General features: G+C 47.8%; 1 protein-coding gene across 1 annotated transcript in view; it reads right to left on the bottom strand.

Annotated features, from left to right (window-relative positions):
- Positions 1-13,008: 13,008 nt before the first annotated feature.
- Positions 13,009-25,739, bottom strand: part of LOC112111116 (protein-arginine deiminase type-2) — a 78,971-nt gene continuing 66,240 nt past the window's right edge. Inside the window, exons 11-16 of the mRNA XM_024206401.3 lie at positions 23,064-23,215; positions 22,060-22,204; positions 19,749-19,842; positions 17,207-17,292; positions 14,903-15,031; positions 13,009-13,631 (exon numbers count right to left, since the gene is read on the bottom strand). Of these exons, the coding sequence (XP_024062169.1) occupies positions 13,398-13,631; positions 14,903-15,031; positions 17,207-17,292; positions 19,749-19,842; positions 22,060-22,204; positions 23,064-23,215 (840 nt within the window). The 3' untranslated portion in view covers positions 13,009-13,397. The remainder of the gene's footprint in view (positions 13,632-14,902; positions 15,032-17,206; positions 17,293-19,748; positions 19,843-22,059; positions 22,205-23,063; positions 23,216-25,739) is intronic.

Below are 25,739 nucleotides of genomic sequence, written 5' to 3'. Positions count from 1 at the left end.
GGAGTGGAGAGGCGAGATGGTGCCAATGGGCGTGACTGAGGCCAGAGGGGCGCAATGGGAGGCCATATTGGGAGAGGCTCAGGAGAGATAGCGCCAACAGGCGGCCATATTGGGAGTGGCGGATGAGGCTGGCTCAGAAGAAGGTGTGATGAAGTTAATGGAGAAGATTATGAATGGCAGAACAGGGTCTAGAATTGGTTTGTAAGGATCCTGGGAAACCACAAAAGATCACAGTGAACGACACGGCGGGTCAGTAATGAGAAATTATTGCTGCTTAGGGCGCATCCCCATGGAAGATCGGGATCCTGAAGCCAGCTCTGGAATAGCAAGAGCGAAAGAGACACTCTGGAAGCATAAACGTCTGATGAGACGGTACATAAATCTAGGGTTATCGTACGTCCGGCTTTTCCCGGACATGTCCGGCTTTTTGGTCCTCAAATCCCCATCCGGGAGGAAATTCCAAAAAGCCGGACATGTCCGGGAAAATAGGGAGGGGTCGTGGGGCTTGGAGCCGGGCTGGAGCTGCTGGGGCCGGCAGTGCTCGGCCGCCGGCCGGCGCCACGTGGCCGGGGCCGGGCCGGAGCCGCTCGGCCAGAACTGGGGCCCGAGCCAAGCCGGGCCGGAGCCGCTGGGACCGGGGCTGGGGGTGCTCGGCCGCCGGCCGGCGCCACTCGGCCGGGGCCGGTGCCCCAGGGCCCGAGCAGAGCTGGAGCCGCCGGGGCTGGCGCGCTCGGCCGGAACCGGGGCCGGCACCCCAGGGCCCGAGCCGAGCCGGGCCGGAGACGCCGGAGCCAGAGCCGCTCGGCTGGCGGGGCCGGACTGGGCTGCGCCTCCTCGTGCCTCCCCCGCCACCGCCCCAGCCCCAGCTTACCTGCTGCCTGCCTGTTTCAGGCTTCCCGCGAACATTTGATTAGCGGGAAGCAGGGGAGGGGAAGGAGCAGGGGGGTGGAGCGTCCAGGGGAGGGGGCGGAGTTGGGGTGGGGATGTTGGGGAAGGGGCGGAGTTAGGTGGAGCCAGGGTGGGAAAGGGGCGGAGTTGGGGTGGGGAAGGGGCGGAGTTGGGGCGGGGCCGGGGCCCCGTGGAGTGTCCTCTTTTTGTTTTTTTTAAATATGGTAACCCTAATAAATCTGAATCAGACTCTTAAAAATGTACATTTGCTCTGTGTTGAATTACAGCTGTGAAACATGGACATTCAAACAGTCGATAATACAGACATTACAATCCTTCGAGCTATCATGCTATAGAAGAATTCTGAAAATACCCTGGATAGACCAAGTAATTACTCAAGGAGCTGACTGAGGAGATATCTGAGCCATTAGCAATTATCTTTGAAAAATCATGGAAGATGGGAGACATTCCAGAAGACTGGAAAAGGACTCCAGGATGAAGACTGTGGGTGAGAGCTTCACTTCTCTGGCACAACGGAACTATCTACAATAAGGGTAAACCCCATCTGTGTGGGAGACAGAACTTTCTTTGGGGCTGGTCCAAGATTTGAATAAAATCCCCCAGGAACTAAAAACCATCACCTTCTCCACTCCATGTGCCAGGGGCATGTCTTTGACCTGCCTTCTCTAACTTAAACATATAGCAATATAGCAACATTAAAAAATAATCCAAAACAAGACACTCCACTGTACATACATCTCCCCCTGGGGAGAGAAAGAGAGAACAAACGTGACAGATGTCAGTCAGATTACTTAATGCCCTGCTGGAAGGTGCTCAAATGCCACGGTGTTGAGCGTGGTATAAGAACCTATATAGACTAGAACAGAAAAGATAAGATTAGGACACTATGGGGTTGTTTTAATACTTTAAAAGATATTTGCACTGGAGAAAACTTTCAACGTCAGATTTAAACTTGGACGTGTTTTGTCTTGGATGTTTTCTATAATTTTGCTTGGCACTTGTTGCTGAGGATAAATTCTGTTCACATGCTCATAAGGGCATGTTCTTCCCTCCATTGCATCTAGTCCACATACTGGAGCAGCAACATCATAGTACTGAGTTTAAGAACATAAGAATGGCCCTACTGGGTCAGACCAAAGATCCATCTGGCCCAGTATCCTGTCTTCCAACAGTGGCCAGTGCCAGGTGCCCCAGAGGGAATGAACGGAACAGGTAATCATCAAGTGATCCATCCCCTGTCGCCCATTCCCAGCTTCTGGCAAACAGAGGCTAGGGACACCATTCCTGCCCATCAGTCATTTCTGCAGCCATCAGGCTGAGATGTGCTAAATACTGATGGATTCTGACTCTGCTGCATGATCAAACAGAGGGAGACACTGGGATGAGATGGAGAAAGTTGCCATTCATACGCACCTGCTGTGTCAGGGTGCTGTTAGCATCTATAAAATGAGCCCTACTAAAACAGCTACCATCAAAAGAGAGAGGTAGAACTCACTCACCCCGCAGTTGCCAAAAAGCTGGAGTAGGACCCGAAGTGGGTTTTTCTCATTTGTTTCTTTGCTTATAACTCGGCACCCTGCACGCTTGCCTCCACTACAGAAAGAATCATCGTTAACAACAGGTGTCAGCACAGAGCACACTCCTGAACCTATGCATTACAGTAAAACCTCACAGTTATGAGACCAGAATTACAAACTGGCCAATCAACCACACACCTCATTCGGAACCGGAAGTACACAATCAGGAAGCCGCAGAGACCAAAAAAAAGCAAATACAGCAAGGTACTGCGTTAAACAGAAACTACTAAAATAATACAGGGAACGTTTAAAAAAAGATTTGACAAGGTAAGGAAACTGTTTCTATGCTTGTTTCATTTGAATGAAGGTGATTAAAAGCAGCATTTTTCTTCTGTAAAGTTTCAAAGCTCTATTAAGTCAATGTTCAGTTGTAAACTTTGGAAAGAACAGCCATAACGTTTTGTTTAGAGTTACGACCATTTCAGCGTTTCGAACAATCTCCATTCCCAAGGTGTTCGTAACTCTGAGGTTCTACTATACACGGTTTTAACAATGCTGAAAATCTGCATACACTGAGCAGTGTGATCAGCTGCACTCTTTGCTGACACCTGTTGGTAGCAAAGGGTATTTTTGGTAGGATACATGATATTTAAGACTAGCAAATAAAAACCTGAATGGGTGAATTACTTTGTTTGGCTGCTAAGCAAGCTGACCCTCTCCTGCAGCTTGCAAGTCAGTCTTTGTCAGTGATCATCCTCCCCTCACTACAAACGCATACCTACAGGAGCAGATTCCTGCCCTCCGTGTTGGGAGGTGCAGCGGGGAGGGGAATGGCCTTTTAAACCCTTATGACACCTTCAAGCAATTCATTTCTATCCTGACCTGTAGCAACCCTTGCTATTCTTGTCCTGGGCCCCCCCACAGTGCTGCAGCTGCAGCTCACTCCTGACCTGAGCACCCCTTGCTATTTCAGTCCTGGGCCTCTCATGAGTTTGCCAATCGGGCTCAATTGTGCCAAAATGTGTGGTTGTTTTAGGAGCTGGGCAGATGTCCACTGAGGACTCGGATGAAACCACGGGACTCATTTTGACTTATGAGCTGATCTAAAACAGCTTTTGAACTGAAGTCGTTGGAGCGGAATGCCTCTGCTTTAAACATTGAGCAACCTAATCACCAGACAAAGGGCTCTTAGATGTTGAAAAGTACGTCCTCTGTTCTGCAGTTAGGTTTAAAACCAGTTGTTACACTAGGTAAAGGTCACCTTTTCTCTAGAGATTAGAATAGCTTTGTCAAGTATTAAAGATTATTAAAGGCAGTGGGAGTTATGTCATTGATTTCAATGGGAGAAGAATTGGGCCATTAGGTTGCTTTTGGTCTGGGTCCCTTTCAGTGCCTAGACTCCCCTAGGCTGGGCAAGGCCAGTTTTTATAGCGTCGTTCCTCCCTGATCCCTTCACTCTCAGATCAGCAACTAGGCAATAAATACCTTTGTCTGTTCTACTGACCATTTGCAGAACTAAAGACTAGTAATGACAGGCCCGGATCACATGGACCATTTTCTGCTCTGTTACCCGGGTGCAATTGCATCAGCGTAAGTGAAAGCAGCGTTTGGCCCTATGGGCCCAATCCAAAGCCCATTAAGTCAACGTGGGGGGAACATTCAATGGATTTCAGTGGGCACTGGCTCAGGTCCTATATCCCCACCTGTGAACCAGGTGGCAATTGCCATTACAGCTTTGCAAAGGCATCCGGGAGAATTGCTCGGGCACAAAATCTTCTGGTCTGCTTTTCGCAGTGATCTTAATGAAAACGGATGCTATTAAAAATAATAAAACCCAAATGGTTGGAATGCTGACAGTTGAGTTAATACCTGTAACGTCAAAGCAATGTTCATCGTAAAGATTACTGGCGAGAAAACAGCAAATTAAATATTCTGTTAAATTTTACATGCCTGAATTGGTTAGTATGGAAATTCCTGCAAGGGGTTTCTCACTTTAGTTACAGGAAAGAAACATTGTTTAAGGCATTCAGTAGCTTTACCTATGTTAGCCATGCTATAATTCTTGGTTACGTCTGACCCACTCTCTTGCACATCAGGTTTTCCTTAAGACTATTTCCATATTAGAATTTTAGATCTGACTCCTGTCTTTTGAAGCGATGCTGATTGACACCAGCTGAGGATCTAACCCTCTGTCGATTTACACCAGGCAAAGACCTGGCCCCATGACTTTGCCTGGCTTCTTAATATTTCACTTTCCAACTTGGAGAAGCTGCGGCTACATTAACACTTAAACAGTGCGTCTTCCGGGGGTGACAGAATTGCCCCATCTCCTTAGATGTGCTGAATTTGAGCGTTCTCCCTTTTAAGTGGCAGATAGAATTCAGAGTCACTCCTGCAGGCCCTGTGGACAGGTGTGTTAGAACCTGTCCCACTGGTAAAAGGATATAGCTCTGCCCTCCAGAGGCATTTCAGGCACTTTTCCCTTTTCAGTCGGGATCCTGTTTCCCTCCTCCCAAGACGCATCCCATTCCACAGCTGTGCCCCAACTCCAGCCCCGGAGCACTGTCGGTGACTCGGCTTCAAACCCTTTGCCCTGCCTGCAGATTACAGCACTCCACTGTTACATACCCACTCCCAAGCCAGGGTCGCTAACACAAGGTGCCCTTTGCATAATAGAGAGGTGACCAGGAGCTGGCGTGCCCTGTTTCCTTCCGGGCAGAGAAAGCAATGCCAAGGGGCCATGGGGCTCTGTCCTGTGCATTGGCAGCCGTTACTTGTAGAACCTCTTCCACAATATTTACCCTTAACACATCACCCCCTGGGATTGCTAATAGTCTGCTAGGCTAGTTGATCTAGGTCATGATAGGCATCAGGGCTGCCTCATCTCTTGCCTTGTTCAGCTTGGCCTTGTTGGAATGATCAGTTATTGATCCCATGTGAGTGACAGGAAACAGAGAAGAGGAGGCAGTCTCTGCCCGAGGAGCCTACAATCTAGACTGCAGAGACCACGCAGCTCAGATGCAGAGTGAGCACTAGGAAGCAATCGGAAGGTCTAACTAAACTGATCTCAAAGCAGTACAGGCACTTTGGGCCTGATGTTCAAAGGTGCAGAGCATTTGCAGGCACATTGACCTACCTAGGAGCTGGGGTTGCTCATTAGCTGTGAAAATTAGGCCAGTCTTGTCACTAGTTATCATGCTATGGAACACGAACACGCCTCGTCCGGCAGGAGAACAGATGGGGCAGGATAGGTCTCACAAGGCCACAGTAGAGACTGCAGATCCACTGTTGGATAGTCAACGGACCTTTCGTTATGACAGATGTGAGCTGGTCGCCGGCAATGCTGCCTTCACTCCAGCACTGGCTTATGGAGGGTCATCAGTGTGAGGATCGTTTGAGGGGTGGGTCACCGATTTTGTTCATGCCAACGAAACTCCTGGTCTTCCCTCCCACCATCTTCTGTTGCTCTGGTCGCTCATCAGCTGTGGCTCACCTCCATTCTCACCCCTCCCATCTCCTGATTTAGGGCCTGACGCTGAGACAGGCAGGGGATTCACAACGCCTGCTGGCGGCAGGGGGAGGGGCAGGTGGCTCAGCACTTCTTCCACCATTTTCTTTCTTGCCACTGCTCCCTGCCCTCAGACTTCTGCTGCCAAGGGAGCCTCTGGGGCAGGGCACCATGTTAGACAGCACAGTTCACCTGGCCCTAGCTCTGCTCCCCTCATGACTGGCTACGTCGTCATTCCCATGGGCTCATCAGACTCTATAAAGCTCTGGTGGGGACGCATTAAATCAATGTCCATCTGCTATAATCCTGGGCAGTCTTAACCTCATTCATTCCCATTGGATCCGTCACCTGATTGGGTGTCACACAGTCCATTGTCTTTTCCGATCCATTCATCTCTAGGCACCTGGGGTAACAATGGCATGTGGATGAAGCTGGATGTGCCGGGGTGCATACATACAGGCGCTGGTTCTGAGTAAGGGTGGCTTTGTGGCCACGGCCCTAGACGGGGATGCGGTAGAGCTGACTTCGGTTCCTGACTCCGCCACTCTTCCATGGGCAAGTCATTTAATCTCAGAGATTCACTTCCCATCTGTGAAATGAGAATAAGCCCTTGGTTAGGGGTGAGTTAAACCTTGTTGCAACTGGTGGGAGTGACAGCCGCCCTTCATTTGGGATAAATGTAAGCGACAATTAAGCGCCTTTGTAGAACAATAGGAACCTCCACCCAAAACACAGACACATGTAAACCTCAGCTTTGTGGGTGGAGGAGTTTCGGGAGAGCTTTGTGCCTGTGTGTGTGAGAGAGAAGCAGGAGACACAGCCAGAACAAGTGGGAACATGCCACTGAGGACAGCCTAGAAAGAGAGCTTTGGGGTTAAATACTGGCTATAAAGCGGGTTGGTACTGTGAGCAAAGAAACGGTCACCTACTGTTTGCGTCCTCCTGTGTTCAGGGAAACAGGGCTTTGTATGTTCTTTGTAAATAAACAGGAATGCATCAAAGAAATACCTGACTCCCTCGTCCGTTTTTCCCTCCTAAGCAAAACACCCTGAATTTTGGCTAACCTCTTGGGTAAAAGAGAGGTAACACGTCCTTTCTTCCATCTTTCAGGGCAGGGACTGTCTTTTACTATGAGCACATACAGTGCCTAGCACGATGGGGGCCCCTAGGTGCTGCTGTCATACAAATACATAATAAAATCATTCCTCACACTTGTGCAACACCGCAGAAGAAAATGGAGTTACTCCTGATTTACACCACTGAGGAAAGGAGGAGAGAATCAAGGCTGGGGTGTCATATGCCCACTGTCGCTTACAAGCAGAACGGAGAAGTCCTTTGGCCTGCTCAGCGGCAAACTCTGCGTGGGAGAACAGTGCCAAGACTTGAATGTGTAGAAAGAATCCAGTTGATTTCTCTGCTCAGAGATGACACTGAAGAGCATCGAAAGACTCAGGAGTTTATTCGGCTGAGAGAAGTCTTAGCAGCTGATCTGCCTCTGCATTCATCGCGGATGGAAAATCTAATAATCGTGGTGTTAAAAATGTAGACGTATATGTTACGGCCACTTGTTACTAAACACAGTGGAAATTTGACCGGGGCTCATTAAGTGGATGTCCTCGTCTAATCAGCAATGCCATTGCATCACAAGTCAGCTATTTCTCCTGTTTGCTTTGGCTGAAGACCTCCGAAAACATTTCACACAAATTGAGGGGCATAATTAGACCCTTCATTTGGGAGAGAAAGAATGTCTGACTAAAGCTTCCTTCAGCTGTGGACTCCATCTTCCAGGACAGGTGGACAAGGGGCAACAGGCATGCCCAACCTGGACCGCCCGCTAGAGGGGGATGGCCCAGCCCCATTTGGAGCGAGAGGGCATGCACCCCCTCGCTTGGGTTGCATTTCACATAGTTGGAGGCTAGAACTTCAGCTGCTGCAAGTTCTAAACACTGTAGCAGGACAGTAACCCTATCCTGCATCACAACAAAGCCAGGCAGGTTTGGAGCTCACCAGTTATGCTGTCTATCTTTCTCCAGCCTCCACGCTCCATTCCTCCAGCTGGCAGATTCTCAGAACAGACAGCGATGTCATCAGATGGCCCTCCTTGGCAGCCGGCTGGCTGGGAGTCTCGCCCCCTACGAGCCACTTATTATCTTTTGAGCCACTTGGGACTAAATTTAATCTTGGGCCAGGGTGGCGGTGGTATTAGCATCAGCGGTGACACTGTCTTAGCGAATGCCCCGGCTTTATGGGGACTGCAGCCGTCTCCTGTCACACAGCACCTTGCTCCGGCTCTTTTTCTAACCTGATATCCTTGCTGGAGGCTCTGGGCTCAGTCCAATAGGCTGAGAATGCTTTGCACATGCAAATAGTGCCTTTCACTTGAGCCTCTCAAGGCACTTCCCCACCTTGGTGAGTGCTAGCCTCCTGCCTGGGGAAACTGAGGCACAGATTGATTTGCCCAAAGTTACAGAGGGAATCAATGGCAGAATAGGGCATAGAACTGGGCCAGTAGTAACTTAGGCACCCTCTGCTTTTATGATTTGGGCCCCTTGCCCGGGGATTCTGGTGTCAGAGGGAGCTGGATGCCACCATGGAAGCAAAGGAGCTGTTGGTCTACGGGAGATCAAATTCCCTGCTAGTTCCACAGAGAGGCAACTTCTTCCTATGATGCTGGGGAACCTCACGGGGTCTCCAGCCCCAGCTCAGATTATTTCTGCGTAGGGAACAATCTGCCCCCAACAAATTAATGCTGTAAACATCTTCCATAGGAACACAGCTAAAAGCTGTACAATTTAACTTCCTCCCACCAAGCAAGCAACTTATGGGTCACCAACTTGATTGGTTGGAGCCCTATTCCAACTCCAGCTGCTGCCTCTGCCATTGTCGTTAACTGCCCCCTTGCTCTGCCTTCAGCAACTGTGCTAAAAGAGGACTGGTTCCTGGTTTCCGTGGCTAGTAGGAGACTCTCCTGCTCAGTGTTAGTATGTAATTGGCAATATGGGGGCTTGGTCCTGTAAAATGTCAAGCCACTAAAGGCATGGGGAGTTGGGGGCACTCAGCTCTTCACAGGATTGGGCCCATTGTGCCTTCTATCCATGGATCTCAAAGCACTTTTCAACTACTGGTGAGGCAAGCCTCACTACACCCCTAGGCATGCCTTATTTCCAATTTTCAAATGGGGAAACTGAGGCACAGAGCAGGGAAGGCACTTGTCTCGGGGTCTCACGGTGTGTAAGAATTGGCATACAACTAGCTGCTTGGGTCTGACTGAGGCATCAGCTTGCACGTTGCTGATGGGAGCGGGTCCCACCTTCCCTGGACGATCAAATGTAAGCCAAAGACGCTGTGGCTACAGCAGGTCATTGACACTCCATATAATAGATGAGAAGGATTTGGTTCTGTGAGGTCGGCTTTCACAATATCCCCCCAGACAGCTATATAACGCTGTCTCCTGTCTACATGCTAATCCCCAAACAATCTCCCAATGACTGGGATTTCGGAGGGGAGGGGAGCAGGGAGTAGCCGTCTGACTCTTTTCATGGCGCTTCTACCCTTTCATCCTTTGCGCGCTTCTTGTTCTGCCTCTCCGGAGCACTAGCCTTGAAAGGGCCGAGCAGCCTCTTGTTAAAATGCATTCTGCCATTTACAAGAGGTCTGTTTTGGGACCTTGCCCCCACTGAAGGAACCCCGTGTCTTCTAATAGTCTGTGTTGCTTTTTATAGTATTGTGTGTGGTCATTGCTTGTCTCGCTCATCTAACACTGGCCACTCTGCTGCCTTGACTGGCTTGTAACTGAAGCCTGCCTATAGATCGGAGGAGGCCGTGCTCTCATCTCCAGCTTTATTTTTGGTGTTGCAGGCTGCTGAACTCACAATAAAATATTAGAAGCGATAACGTTTGCATTTGAACTCTGGGATCCTCAGAGGACATAGGTCTGATTTTGGGCACTGTGCTTAGTGCTTCAGAGAAATCAGCCGATACGTCAGTTTGCATCCTCTATTATAGAGTCCAGCTTCTTCACGACGCATTATTTACACCATGGAGAAATGCTACCAGATCAGAAAGGTGGAGTTTTCTACCCACTTTGGATCAACGTGGATGACTGCCCGAGGTGCAAGGCAGTGGAAAATGAGGTCCCTAAAATCTGCATTTTAGACACAGTAGTAGAATGGACTCAAACCTGCAGAAATGCTGGTTGGAGAGATGGATGGAGCATAGGGTAGGGAGAGAAAAGGAAGAGTTTTCAATAGTGAAATCTAACCTCATAGAAAAGTAACGTTTCAAGCACGAAAAGGCATTATTTAATATACAATCCAAGGTACTCCCAGAATACCCCAGGAACTGTGTACAATAGAAACTTCTCAGAGATAGCGCTACACCATGGGAACTGTTTGACCCAGGTCACAGCAAAAGAGCTTTCCAGCAAGTGGGACGAAGATATAAAAGGGGGAAAATGACATCATGGACGGTCCTCACTCTCCCTACAACAACACACCTGGAAACATCTGAGGAATAAAGACTGAACAGGGAGGAAGTGATGGTCCCAGGCTAAGGGATTGCTAACCTGTGTATGAAAACCTGAGAAACCCAAGCTGCAAAGCCAAGGCAGCTTGTGCCTTAAGAATCTGCCAGCTTGTTTATCACTCTGGGTGGGAATTTGCTAATTCATATCCTACCTTTCTAATATGTTAAGCTCAGTTTGCAGTTTTGTTTATGTACTAGGTAATCTGCTTTGATCTGTTTGCTATGACTTATAATCACTTAAAATCTATCTTTTTGTTGTTGATAAACTTATTTTATGTTTTAATCCAAACCTGTGTGCATTTGATTAAGGTGTCTGGGGAACATCTCAGCTTGGTTACCACAGTGCATGGTCCTCGTCACACTGAGAAAGAGGCGGACCGGGTATTGAACCCATATACTGGCCAGATTTGGCTAGGGCAGGACGGTACTGCTCTGGGGTCCTGGGCTGGGAGGCTGGTGGTCGGAGAGCCCGCATGTGACTGCAGCTGGGTGTGTCCCGACCTGTGTGAATGCTGGTGGAAGTGCAAGCTTGTAGGGCTTGTCAACTTGTCACAGCAGCACAGTGTGAGAGAGAGCCCAGGCTGGTGGGTCAGAGGGCTCAGTGATACCCCAGTTCCAGGTGCCACCCCGGGAGGAACCCGTCACAGCGAGATCTAGGGAATAATCTCTCAAGGAAAATTATGGAAACCACATCTCATGGGATTTAAAAATAGACTAGACAAAAATACTACCACACATAATGCTGAAAACAATACTACAGTAGCAGGGGAATATACTAAATGGATGATCTATTAGGCTTTTCTAACTCTAATTTCTATGAATTCATGGAACAAAAGGTGTGAGACTCAAGAGCTTTTGGTCTGACGTCCAGTCCAAGTCTGGCAGCTTGATAGCCTTATACATGGACAAGACATTCCTCTTAATCGAGGGTTCACGTCACGTGGGTTGAACTCTGACTCCAGAGAGTAAACAAAGCATGTCTTCCATATCCATTTGACATGCAGGAATGTCCTGTTTTTTTGGATCATGGAGGTAATCCCTAAATTGTCCACTTAGACATAGAGCCATAGAATTTAAATCCAGAAAGGACCATTAGATCATCTACTCACCTCCTGTAGATCATAGGCCACCAACACCCCCCAGCATCTGCACAGTAAACCCAACAACCAAAATCAGACCAAAGTATCACAGCTCACAGGAGACTAAACTATTATGTGCCACAGACAGAGAATAGGAGGGACCGTGGTGCCCTTGAGGGAGGTGGTTCCTCATAGGAAAGCTTATAAACCAGGGGTCGGCAACCTTTCAGAAGTGGGGTGCCAAGTCTTCATTTATTCACTCTAATTTAAGGTTTCGCGTGCCAGTCATACATTTTAACGTTTTTAGAAGCTCTCTTTCTATAAGTCTATAATCTATAACTAAACTATTGTTGTATGTAAAGTAAATAAGGTTTTAAAAATGTTTAAGAAGCTTCATTTAAAATTAAATTAAAATGCAGAGCCCCCTGGACCGGCCAGGACCCGGGCACTGTGAGTGCCACTGAAAATCAACTCGCGTGCTGCCTTCGGCACGCGTGCCATAGTTGCCTACCCCTGTTATAAACAAAACTTTGCTTTTGGAACAAAACCAGACCATATTCACCCCTGCTGTGATTCCAGTGACTTCCGTGAATAAGTTTGGCCACTGATACTTAATTTTCAGCAGCAGATGTGAGACTTTCAGACCCAGTAAAACAATGTCTTGGATTACATGGAACAAGAAAGGGAAGAAATTAGACTTTTGAAATAAATGGTTATTGGTTAACTGCTGTGCCAGAACTTCTTATAGCCTTAATTGGAAACAGATCAACTCATTTGCCCTAAGCATCCTTCGCAGACATAAGAATACTGCTGAATGCCAGCAGCAAACATGTTTTCTCTGTATTAGTGTGTTCCCTGGCAGTTTAAAGTTTAAATAAAAGTAACATTCCATTGCCAGATTATAAAAGAATTTACATTCCTTTCATCCTTTAACTCCTCTTCCCTTTACACCTTGCTTTCCAAATTAACAGAAGTGATGATTAGTGTGGTGTATTGTGGACTGTGTTGGAATTGCAAGGTATCACTTTAAGAGTGGAGGGAGGGGTACCTGGTCCTCCTTGCTTGAGGGTTCTGTGGGGAAGTATGTGAGCTGGGTCTAGCAGCAGTCATTCTGCAGCTAGCCAGCCTACAGTAAGGCGGGATGAGTTGTGCCTCACTGCCGTAGGGAGCAGCCTGCTTTGTCTTTCTCTGTTTTTTGCATTCTTGTGTGTTAGCATGCGGAATTCTCAGAAATAAAGTCGTGTTACATTGCAACCTCCCAGCAAGAGCATTTTATGTTTTGATCTCACTTCTCTGTTTGTGTGCTGTGAAATATACCCATTAGATCAGCACTCGCACCTTTCGGTAGCGGAAGTCTTGGTTTGTGTCTCTAATGAAGAGACCACACCTTGAACGGTGCAATGCAGAGAACTAGTGCAGCCAGGACGTGCATATTTAAAGACAAGACCAAGAGATTTCCACACTTTTTCCATTTTATTATCATGATTACAAATCATTGCCATCAGAACTCAGCAGAAGATGGCTTTTGCTACCATAGTTTCTATAAATATTTTTTTGGTATAATGCCCCTGATCAGTTCAACCTCCAGCTGCCATAACCTCCAAGGGCTTGAAAAAACCAAGGATGGAATGGGCTGGGACCTGCAGCATGCAAACTAGAATGGCGGGTAGCTGGAGGACCTTCCCACCTACTGGGTGAAACACATCACACACAGAGCCGCCAAAGCAAGGCACCGAGACTCCATACCAAAGTTCTAGCGATTAACTTGACCAACCTCAAGCAAACAACCAACCAACCAACCAATAAAAAAAGCAATGTCCAAGTGAGCTTCGACTGCAGGAATCTCAACCTGCTCGGCGGCTAGGGAATCACGTGCCACCACTTGAAGGAGAAGGGCTCGCGATGGACATTGGTGCCGCAATGGACCTCTCCCAGCATCTTATGGTAGGACGAAATGTCGTCGATGAAGCTGCACATCAGCCCGAGTGGCTCCAGCAGAGAGCGGACATGTGCTTCCAAGCAGCAATCTCCCTCAATGATTGGCCCGAATGGCTTTGGGATTCCCAGGTCTCTAGATAGGACAATCATGTTCACCTGTGCAAGGAGGGAGGAGATCAAGGGTTGCATTTCAGGTGAGCCAATGCCAAGGCATGTGTGGGGTTTTGATTGAAATGTCACCTTAACATATGGAATAAAAAAGGCTAGTGACCGAGGTAGGAAGCAAAGGTAAAACTGACGTCTTGCTGTCCCTCCATAACTTCCCTGAGGAACTTACAGGTCAAAACAAACATCCATGGAGCACATTACTCATGTGCTTTGGAGACTGCATTGCTTTCCATTGGCCTCCGGGTGCAATGCAAGGTGCTGATGATAGACGGGCGGGAAACGGTTTTCCCCTCCTGCGAAAATGTTTACGATTTAAATTTTGTTCCTGTTCAGGGTCAGGATGAAACTGTGACCTTTTGAAGTGTTTGCAAAAAAACAAAAGAGACCAGAATAGCGTGGTCCCTGTTCTAACCAGTTGGTAATGCGGCTGTCTCTCCGGTTTTGACCAGAAATTCCATTCTGGACATGAGAAACATTTCCCAATGAAAGTTGAGTAGAAACTGTTACATTCCTACAAACAGTTTTGGTTTCAGCAAATCGATGGACCATTTTTTAATTCTGATTTTTAAAAATTTCCATCGGAAAATTCCCAACCAGACATAGTCTTGATCTAGCACTATAAATCTAGCACTTTATGGTTCAGGTCACAGATATGGTATCTTTTACTCTGTCCCTTCCTTTGCACTTTACCCTGACAGTTGATCACTGGCCTACTCAAGTTGGGTTTGAACATCAGAGTTTAAGGCTAACGTGTTCTGAACAGGGGGCTCTTAACTCTGAGATTTGCTTCCCTTTCCTTGGTCTGCAAGACCCTTCGTTTGCTGAGTTTGTGGGCAAGGGGCCAGGTCAGTCTATTTATTTAGGCCTAAATTAAAAAAAAAAATCACTAACTGTTGGGTGCCCAACAGGAGACACCATGGGCTCCATTTTCAGAATGGCTGAGCACCTGTGACTCCTAATGAAGTCAGTGGGAGCTGCAGGTACTCAGCAGCTCTGAAAATCAGACCCACAGAGTCCCAAATTGGCCACCCAGAAACCAGGGAGTGTTTTAGAAAACGTTGGCCCTAGGGTTTGTTCTCAGGAGAAGGGTGGTTTGGGTTTGGTGGTTCATTTCAGCGTCGCCCGTGGACATTTTGCACATATCGTGGAATTTATATTGCCTGTGCCCCTGCAGCAATCATGACTGGCGCCCTATGCACATTGAAACAGAATGGGTGGGGCACTGAGCCAACTGGTACCAGGGGACGGGCCTCTCTCACCATGTTGGGGAAGTACGCCATGGCTTTGCCCATCTTGTCTATCTTGAAGAGCGCCGGGAGGTCTATGATGTCTTTTTCAGTCAGCCCCAGCTCTTTCTTGAGGATGTCTCTGTTCCAGTCGATGCAGCGCTGGGGTGGGGGTGGGAGGGAAGGGGGGAAGAGAAGAAGGATAATCAGAGGGTTAATATGGGCAAGCACAAGTCGATCCAACAAGTGGAACTGCAGTATGGGATAGTCTAGGTGTACTTGGTCCTGCCTCAGTGCAGAGGGATGGACTAGATGACCTCAACTTCTACTGAAATTGGCTTGCTTCTCTAGCATGATTAAGGTGCAGTTGCATTAGCAGTGCAAGATCCCCACAAGAAATTCAAGGAATGAGGCAGCGTGAAAACTTCCAGACAGCTGGCACACAGGATCACCACATTTATCTTCGGCCTCGACTCTCGAAGCAGGTAGAGAGACCCCAAAAGAGCCTGGAGACTTATTGCCCAGGTCCCTCTTAGAGACCTGAAGATTCGCTTATTTCACTCCCTTGTCCCTGGTGTTTAAGGCCAGAAGGTTTATTACATCAGAGAAGACCCACGAGAATGCTTAAAGCATTAGAAAAGATGTCTTACAGTGATAGACTAAAGGAGCTCAATTAATTTAGCTTATCAAAGAGAAGGTTAAGGGGTGACTTGACCTACCAGGGTACTTAAATGGGGAACAAATATTTAATAACGGGCTCTTCAATCTAGTAGAAAAAGATATAACCTGATCGAATGGCTGGAAGTTGAAGCTAGACAAATTCAGACTGGAAATAAGGTGTCAATTTTTAATGGTGTGAGTAACTAACCATTAGAACAAGTTTTCAAGCGTCATGGTGGATCCTCCATCACACACAATTTTAAAATCAAGATTGGATGTTCTTCTAAAAGATCTGCTCTAGGAATTATGTTGGGGCAGTCCTCTGGCCTGTGTTATACATGGGTCAGACTAGATGATCATAATGGTCCCTTTTGGCTTTAGAATCTATGAGTCAGCAGTGTGCCCTTGTTGCCAAGAAGGCTAACGGCATATTGGGCTGCATTAGTAGGAGCATTGCCAGCAGATCGAGGGAAGTGATTATTCCCCTCTATTCGGCACTGGGGAGGCCACATCTGGAGTAATGTGTCCAGTTTTGGGCCCCCCACTGTAGAAAGGATGTGGACAAATTGGCGAGAGTCCAACGGAGGGCAATAAAAATGATTAGGGGGCTGGGGCACATGACTTATGAGGAGAGGCTGAGGGAACTGGGCTTATTTAGTCTGCAGAAGAGAAGAGTGAGGGGGGATTTGATAGCAGCCTTCAACTACTGAAGGGGGGTTCAAAAAATAATGAAGCTAGACTATTACCAGTGGTACCAGATGACAGAACAAGAAGCAATGGTCTCAAGTTGCAGTGGGGGAGGTCTAGGTTGGATATTAGGAAAAACTATTTCACTAGGAGGGTGGTGAAGCACTGGAATGGGTTACCTACGGAGGTGGTGGATTCTCCATCCTTACAGGTTTTTAAGGCCCAGCTTGACAAAGCCCTGACTGAGATGATTTAGTTGGGGTTGGTCCTGCTTTGAGCAGGGGGTTGGACTAGATGACCTCCTGAGGTCCCTTCCAACCCTAATCTATGATTCTATGAATCATCCATTCTGATCTCCTGTCTTTTGCAGAACATTCAATTTCACCCCATCGCAGTGACTGCCTGCCAGCCAAGAGAGTAGGAAGGTTTCCTTTCATCAGTCCTCCCGCTAGGGAATGAAAATGCTGCCTCTGCAAACTCCCGCAATGATCCCCTGTGCTTCCACTAGCTCAACCTTGCCAGCTATGTTTCTTGAGAGGGGACATGATAGCAGTTTTCAGGTATCTAAAAGGGTGTCATAAGGAGGAGGGAGAAAACTTGTTCACCTTAGCCTCTAAGGATAGAACAAGAAGCAATGGGCTTAAACTGCAGCAAGGGAAGTCTAGGTTGGACATTAGGAAAAAGTTCCTAACTGTCAGGGTGATTAAACACTGGAATAAATTGCCTAGGGAGGTTGTGGAATCTCCATCTCTGGAGCTATTTAAGAGTAGGTTAGATAAATGTCTATCAGGGATGGTCTAGACAATATTTGGTCCTGCCATGAGGGCAGGGGACTGGCCCCTTCCAGTCCTAGAATCTATGAATCTATATTTGCTCAATGGGACAATACCACCTCCCTTTTTCCCCCTTGCCCTCCAGCAGCACCTAAGTGCCTTTTGGGATGTCCTCCACATGCCACAGCCCCATGGTCAGCCCTCAGTAGATATTTACCTGTACGTATTGGTTCTCCTGCACCATGACCTCATTGGACAGGACCTTGTTAATGGTGACCCGTTTTGTGTCTGTCCCAGAATAACCTATACAGAGAAAACAAAATCAGCCATCCGATTAATGAAATGAGAGCCAAAGCAAGTACCCTATAATAGAATGATGGTTTCAGGGGCCTTGATCAAGGTATTTAAAATTATGAATAAAGTTGAGTCAAACCAACCCCCTGGATAAGAACACCCTGAACTTGGAATTTATTTCAGGTCCATCAATAATTATAAAGGACACAGGGCCTGATCCTGAAGTCAACAGAACAACTCCTCCCTGCCCCCAACTTCCATGGGTTTGGAGCAGGCCCATAGTGACAGGTGGGCCATGCCTTCTGTTTTACAACAGTTGATATAAGCAGAGGTTTCTGGAATCAGGATGGAAAGTCCAGTGGTCAAGGCACTGCACAGCAGCTCAGGAGATCGGGAGTCAGTTCTAACTTTCATAGAATCATAGAATATCAGGGTTGGAAGGGACCTCAGGAGGTCATCTAGTCCAACCCCCTGCTCAAAGCAGGACCAATCCCTAACTAAATCTCCAAACCCCTAAATGGCCCACTCAAGGATTGAACTCACAATGCTGTGTTTAGCAGGCCAATGCTCAAACCACTGAGCTATCCCTCCCCCCATAGCTAATGATACTTCTCTACCTCACATGGGTGTTGTGAGGATGAAGCGCTCAGTAACTATGGTGATGGGAGCTGTGTCAGTACCTAGGCCTGCATCAGAGATGGGTTGAAGAGTTTAAGTGGTGCACTTGACTTGTCCCTGGCACTAGGGTGAATTTCATCCTAAGGGAAGAACTCATAATTAGAAGGTGTCCAAGCCAACTGCTCAGTCCAAAGAATCTGAAATGTCAGTGCTGCTTTGTGTGTTATGAGCCATCTAACGCCTTTACTGCTCATGAACATTATTCAACAGCTGCACCATCTCGGTAATCTTCCTAATTTTAAATGAGAGATTAAGTCCCTGGCAGAGCCGGCACAAAATAAATCAAGGCACTTCAGGCCCTATATGGGAGAAAAGCTGCTGGACAAAAAAAATCTGCAGTTTGCAAACTATGGACCAAGTTTCAAGAGCTGGGTCAGCAGAAGCATTAAAATATCTACCGTTCATGGGTCCATATATCATTGTCTCAGGGCCTCCATGTTACACAGTAATCCGGAGATTTAATGGCATTTCACCCAGGGGGAAATTCACCCCTATGCAGAGGGCCAACTCAAACCATATGCATCACCGAAGTCCCACTCCACTTCTCAAAATAGGGCTTGAGTGGGACATTTGTGAATTCCACCCTCAGCAGGTGGTTATCTTGTGGGATCGGCTGCTGCAGGGGTCAGAGACAGTCAAATACCGGGGGCTGGACAACGTATGGTAATTAACAACCGGCATGCTTGCTGACAAGCGTAAGACAATCACTTCCGGAATTAAGGAAGAATTCCTTTCCTACTCCCCCTCGGAAATCATTGATGAATTGGCCAGGTGCATCGTGGGCTTTTCCCACTGATGCATCTTGAGGTGGGATGTCTGTCTTGATGGACCGAATCACCTCATCCAGTGTGGCAAATCTTCTCCTCTTTTTGGGGAACCCCCCCCCCAGCACTTTAGATGCCCCTTTTGGAGACCTAATTGATTTCTCTCATCTGATGAAAATGACAGTACTTTGGATACATTTCAAACAAAAACACAAGTACATTCTATGTGCCAGATCAACATTCTGTAGATCCCCTTCTTTGTAAAGGGGTGCTAATTCCTTTAGCTTGTCCTGAAGCACAAAGAAAATAAAGACACGAAACAGGGGTCGGCAACCTTTCAGAAGTGGTATGCCGAGTCTTCATTTATTCACTCTAATTTAAGGTTTCGCGTGCCAGTAATACATTCTAACCTTTTTAGAAGGTCTCTTTCTATAAGTCTATAATATATAACTAAACTATTGTTGTATGTAAAGTAAATAAGGTTTTAAAAATGTTTAAGAAGCTTCATTTAAAATTAAATTAAAATGCAGAGCCCCCTGCACCGGTGGCCAGTACCCAGGCACTGTGAGTGCCACTGAAAATCAGCTTGCGTGCCGCCTTCAGCACCTGTGCCATAGGTTGCCTACCCCCATGAAATAAGATGCATCTGTAGGGAAAAAAATACTTTGGAACACTTCTGATAGAATGTGCCGTTCAAAGTAATTATTCCACAGACAGAAAGGCCTATCTGATGACACAATGTTTCAGTTTTGGGTTACTGTCAGAGTCTCCTGAGTCTGGGGGTGTGCAGTAATATAGGGCTCTGCACCAGTCACTGAGGGCCAGTACCTGTAGCCACATTTTACAGCTGGGGAAACTGAGGCAGGGAGCAGCTAAGTGACTAGGTCACACAGTGAGTCAGTAGTAGGGTGGGGAATGGAACTCAGGTCTGCTAGCGCCCTTATTTGCTCTCACCACTAGGCCACACTGTCTTCCATTACTGACTGCCTCTTTTTGCCGGGAAGCAGGTATGTAGTAACTTACCTTTGAACATGGTGGCTTCCCCGTGGCCCTCCTTCTGCTTCTCTCGGAAGAGCTTGTAGCAGGCCGACGTGCTGGCCATGAGCATCCGGAATTGCTGGGAGAAAGGCGGGGAGGAAGGTGAGGAAGGGACTCGCGAAGAGGAAAGCACTAAATAACTATACTCAAGAGCAGCCATAATAACTTACAACTCAGTAACAAACACACAGTCGGTCCACCACACCGTACACAAACTGCTCCTGGTCAGGGACTGCCCCTAAGAGCCAAGGGAGCTAATGGGAAAGAGCCAGGTTACTCTAACTCCCTCTACTTTACCCCTCTGGGCACAGCCTCCCTATTGTACCTCACCCACAGATCGCTGGTGCCGTTTCTCGGATCCTCCCAAGCTAAGAAGCACCCGGAGCCTTTCAGCCTGCGTTGAACCCGATACACTTCCTCCCCTGTCTTGGAATCGCTAACACCGGTTACAAAGCTCTCAAGAGTCATCTGTAAAGACCAGCTGCGCTAAATCTTCTTAAGGCCAACGTGCCGCTTCTGTCCAAAGACGAACTAAGGAGGTGTCTGCTTAGCAGCTGTGGCAAAGAGGACTGAACTGTCCATTAGAATGGCTGTGCAATGCATAGGTGCCGACTGCGTGGGTGCTCCGGGGCTGGAGCACCCACGGGGAAAAATTAGCGGGTGCTCCGCATCCACCGGCAGCCAAGCTTCCCCCGCCTCCTCCCTTGAGCACGCCGTGTTCCTACTCCTCCCCTCCCTTCCAGCACTTCTGCCTGCTGCCAAACAGCTGTTTGGTGGGGCTCCGGGAGGGAGGGGGAGGAGCGGGGACACAGCGCGGTCAAGGGAGGAGGCGGGGAAGAGGCGGGGTGGGGACTTGGGAAAGGGGGTGGAATGGGGGCGGGGTGGAGGTGGAGTAAGGGAGGGAAGAGGCAGAGCGGGGGTGGGGACTTGGGGGAAGGGGTGGAGTGGGGGCGGGGCCAGGGGCAGAGCAGAGTCGAGCACCCACCGGCGGGAGTAGAAGTCGGCGCCTATAGTGCAATGAGTCCTAGAGCAAGGGAAATTCAGCAAACCCGCTCCACTCGTGCACTCACTTCACATGCAGAAGAATCGAACACATTTCTAGATGCAAACATTTCTGGTCATTTGTTTCTGGCCTGACTTGTTTCTGTTTTGGTAGGTCAATGATCTCGTTCTTTGGATGGCACTGCAGTCAAACTATTCTCTTCCTGGGCTGCATCCTGAGAGGTGCTGAGCAGCTGCAGCACCCACTGAAACCATCTTGCCCACAGGAAATGCTCAATTAATCCTAGGCCACTTTAGCTACTAGCAGCTTTTAGTCTCCCACATTTTAGACCTTTCTCGTTCTTTCAAAAATGAGTAGGTTGAGTTTTCTTTTGCATCTGTCTTATATCACTTGGGCATCTAAGCGCCTCACAGACTGAACAATGCCTGGGATGATCAAAGGAATCTAGTGGACAAAGGCCTTGTCTATACTACAAAGTTTTGCAAGCAGAGCTATGTCGGTTGGGAATATGGTGCAGGGGGAAATCACACCTCCTAGCCGACACAGCTATGCTGGCAAAACTCCCAGTGTAGATGTGACCATGATGAGAGAAGAGTGCTTCTGTTGGCAAAGCTAATGTCCTCCAGGAGGTGGTGTAGTTACACTGGCAGAACGTCTACTGATGGCTTACAGTGCATCTCCACTTGAGGTCTCTGCCTGCCTAGCAGTACCATATGGGCCCTGTAGAGTAGGCATGGCCTTAGACACTCAACCCAGGTGAGCACTAGGCCTGTAGACAGCCCAGACACCATGCATGACAGATTATTGCTGCAGATCCTAAGGGCTAAGCCAATGTTTCCCAAATTCAGGGTTGCCAGTTCTCACGAGGTTAGCATATATTGGAGGGGTTAGCTCAGTGGTTTGAGTATTGGCCTGCTAAATGCAGGGTTGTGAGTTCAATCCTTGAGGAGGTCATTTAGGGATCTGGGGCAAAAATCTGTCTGGGGATTGATGCTGCTTTGAGCAGACGGTTGGACTAGATGACCTACTGAGGTCCCTTCCAACCCTGACATTCTATGAACTCTTACTGGTGCTTTTGAAAAGATCAGCCCATGCCACTCACAGCAAATAGATCAACGAATTGCATCCTTCCCTGCCCTGAGACAATAGGGGCAGTTTTCCATTTCAGTTTTATTTTTTCAAAGATGGGTCAAACATTATGCCCAAAGAGCTTGATAAATTTCCAACGAAAACGGGTTTGAAGCTTGTTCCTTTCCCTCGTAACCTTTGAAAAATTGCCATCTGGTAGGTCACCTTTTTGTCAGGAAGGGGCACAAAGGTCACAAATTCATCCACATGACCCACGGTCAGCCAATCAGAGTAGAGCTCCACAGGTGACTGGACTTGCTGAGCATAGAGGAAGTCTCTCACCACCTTGGTCATCCTCCTCCCAGCAGATCTAATGGTTGATTGTCCAAAGAGCAAAAAAAATAAAGAAAATATATTTCAGAACGGAGACAAAGTGACGATGACAATGGTTTGAAGAAAAAAGTGATGCAATCAAAAACGTGACTGCCCTGTCGATCCCCATCCGGCCCGGCAGAGATAGAGATTGTGGTGATGCTAACAATTCCTTTGTTAATAGAGTTTTCTAAAGACACCAACAAATATGTTCATGAGGGTCAGTCCGCTCCTGTGCAGACAGACAGTCCAAGGCCCAAGCCCCACTTAACACATCCATCCCCAAGGTGATGCTGATAAAATTTCATAGCAAAATTTTGGAAACTAATGATTGCCAGGCCAAAACATCTAAGAAAAGTCAGCCTGTGACCTTGCTAAACCACAGTCACTGACGACTGGAGAGGCGTCCGAACACTGTTGCTCTTTGGAGGGGATTGTGAGGGACGATTTGAACCCAATGGCAAATTGGATTTTGCAAACATCGCTTTGTAGATTTATAGATTACAAGGCCAGAATGGACCATCGTGATCATCTAGTATGACCTGTGTAAAACAAGCAGGAGGACTTCCCTGAATTAATTTGTGTTTGAACTAGAGCAGATGTTTTAGAAAAACATCCATTTTTGATTTTAAAAATGCCAGTGATGGAAAATTATAACGGGCCAAACCAATTCCCCGAATCTGTTGATGAGGTGTTAACAGCTCACCCTACAAGACAGATCTAGAACTACCCAGGCTAGAAATACCCACACCATATACCCAGCTGTGTGGAGACAGATGGGCAGCTAGCAGAGAACAGTGGTATCCTTACTACCCCCGGTTGCTGTGAAACACGCCATCTTCCTAACTCTTTCTTACGTGGGGAAGCTGCTTCCAATGAGGATCCTCCCCAGGGGATACGCCTTCCCGTTGACGGTCACCGGAGGGCTGACTTCCAGGTTGCCGAAGGAGTCGAGACTGGTGACAACCTCGAACAGAGGCTCCCTGGTCACGTAGCCAAAGTCCGGGCCCTGGGAACACAGCAGTCAGCACAAGTGTTTATAGTGAATTCTCTTTCCTTGCCTCAACCCCATGTGGTCTTTACCAGACACACCCATTGCTCCTAAAGTTCCTGAACTCAGCATAGATGAATAAAATTAGTTTACCAAAATTAGAGCAGTAGGCATAGACTGGGCTAATGTTGCACTAGGGATTAATGGTGGACCAGCACCCTTGGACCTGCTCTGTCTTTGGCATTTGATGCACACAATGCTCATAGATACAATGGCTTAACTGCCTCCCTGACAGCCTGAAGGTTTGATTGTGTCTGCCAGTGCATGGATACATGATGAGGGGGTTACATGGCAAGGGACCCTCTTCTCTCCACGTGATGCCCTCACTCTTCTCCGCACAAGTGAGCAGACCTGTTTAGGTATGGAAGGAAGTACAAGTGGCCCAGACACTTGGCATGTGGTGGTGTGCAACCAGACTGGCTCTCCCTACTGTACACGTGGCTGTGATTTCCTTTACTGACTATCCAAATCAGCTGTAGCTCACAGAAAAATGGTTTACAGTAAAAAATCAGACATGCAGAGGGGAAAAAGTCCTCCTGCTCAATTCAACACTGCTCCAACTTCCAGATGGTCAAAATACCCAGAGTGTTAGCAGAGGGAGGATGAAAACCTGTGAATGAGCAGTTCTTGATGAAAGCTGGCAAATGTCCATGGTACAATGTGGTCACGAAGGATGAAATTCACGCTTGTGCAGAGAGTCATGCCAAGGTCTATGCCCCACTTACATCTTGTTTTGAGGGCTTACTGGAAGTGGCACTTAAGTGGCCTTGGGATGACGCTCTGCAGGGGTTAAATTTCACACTATCTGCATTGCCCGCAATAATTTGCTGACATTTTGGGTCAAATGCACCAGGGAAACACGGCAGTATTGAAAAGGGAAATAAATGCTAACAGTGCAGTAAAATCATTCACTGCTATTCCAGAGGTATGGTAAGAATGTGTGGCAAGTGGTTTACGAAGGACAACACAAGAAGTCGTTGATATGCATACACGTTGCTTTCACACATTTAAGTCATCATCGATGTGATATGTGAGTAACAATCTGATTTGCAACTTTACGGTTTAAATTCTAGGGGAAAGGGAAAAGCTGACAATGGAAGAGGCTGCTCGGGCTTGGGTATAAAGAAGTTACATTTTCCCTGGCTAACGCACTGCAGTGCAGTGTTGCAGAATTGGCAGGCAGCTGTGCAAACATGGGCTGCAACTCCGTGGTGGAACTTCATTGACTTCAGCCTACTATAAGGTGGATAGAAAGCTGGCTAGATCGTCGGGCTCAACGGGTAGTGATCAGTGGCTCCATGTCTAGTTGGCAGCCGGTATCAAGCGGAGTGCCCCAAGGGTCGGTCCTGGGGCGAGCTTTGTTCAATATCTTCATTAATGATCTGGAGGATGGCGTGGATTGCATCCTCAGCAAGTTTGCAGATGACACTAAACTGGGAGGAGTGGTAGATACGCTGGAGGATAGGAACAGGATACAGAGGGACCTAGACAAATTAGAGGATTGGGCCAAAAGAAACCTGATGAGGTTCAACAAGGACAAGTGCAGAGTCCTGCACCTAGGACGGAAGAATCCCATGCACTGCTACAGACTAGGGACCGAATGGCTAGGCAGCAGTTCTGCAGAAAAGGACCTAGAGGTTACAGTGGACGAGAAGCTGGATATGAGTCAACAGTGTGCCCTTGTTGCCAAGAAGGCTAACGGCATTTTGGGCTGTACAAGTAGGGGCATTGCCAGCAGATTGAGGGACGTGATCATTCCCCTCTATTCGACATTGGTGAGGCCTCATCTGGAGTACTGTGTCCAGTTTTGGGCCCCACACTACAAGAAGGATGTGGAAAAATTGGAAAGAGTCCAGCGGAGGGCAACAAAAATGATTAGGGGGCTGGAGCATATGATTTATGAGGAGAGGCTGAGGGAACTGGGATTATTTAGTCTGCAGAAGAGAAGAATGAGGGGGGATCTGATAGCTGCTTTCAGCTACCTGAAATGGGGTTCCAAAGAGGATGGATCTAGATTGTTCTCAGTGGTAGCAGATGACAGAACAAGGAGTAATGGTCTCAAGTTGCAGTGGGGGAGGTTTAGGTTGGATATTAGGAAAAACTTTTTTACTAGGAGGGTGGTGAAGCACTGGAATGGGTTACCGAGGGAGGTGGTGGAATCTCCTTCCTTAGAGGTTTTTAAGGTCAGGCTTGACAAAGCCCTGGCTGGGATGATTTAGTTGGGAATTGGTCCTGCTTTGAGCAGGGGGTTGGACTAGATACCTCCTGAGGTCCCTTCCAACCCTGATATTCTATGATTCTATACTTATGCCAGGGATAAATTTGGGCCACTTAGTTGAGTGCAGCTAGGGGGGACTGATTCTCCACTACTTTGCATCTTGTGTAGTCATTGACACCTGTGCAAAATGCTGCCAATACAGAATTCTACACTCACATTAAACCAGGAGGAGTGCTCTGCATTCACTGCCACGACTGCATACCA

Source organism: Terrapene carolina, unplaced genomic scaffold (assembly GCF_002925995.2).
Source record: "Terrapene carolina triunguis isolate 2854851 unplaced genomic scaffold, T_m_triunguis-2.0 Scaffold714, whole genome shotgun sequence".
NCBI lineage: Eukaryota > Metazoa > Chordata > Testudines > Emydidae > Terrapene > Terrapene triunguis.
The sequence above is the reverse complement of the archived record's forward strand: the minus strand, read 5'-3'. Positions and strand labels throughout refer to the sequence as shown.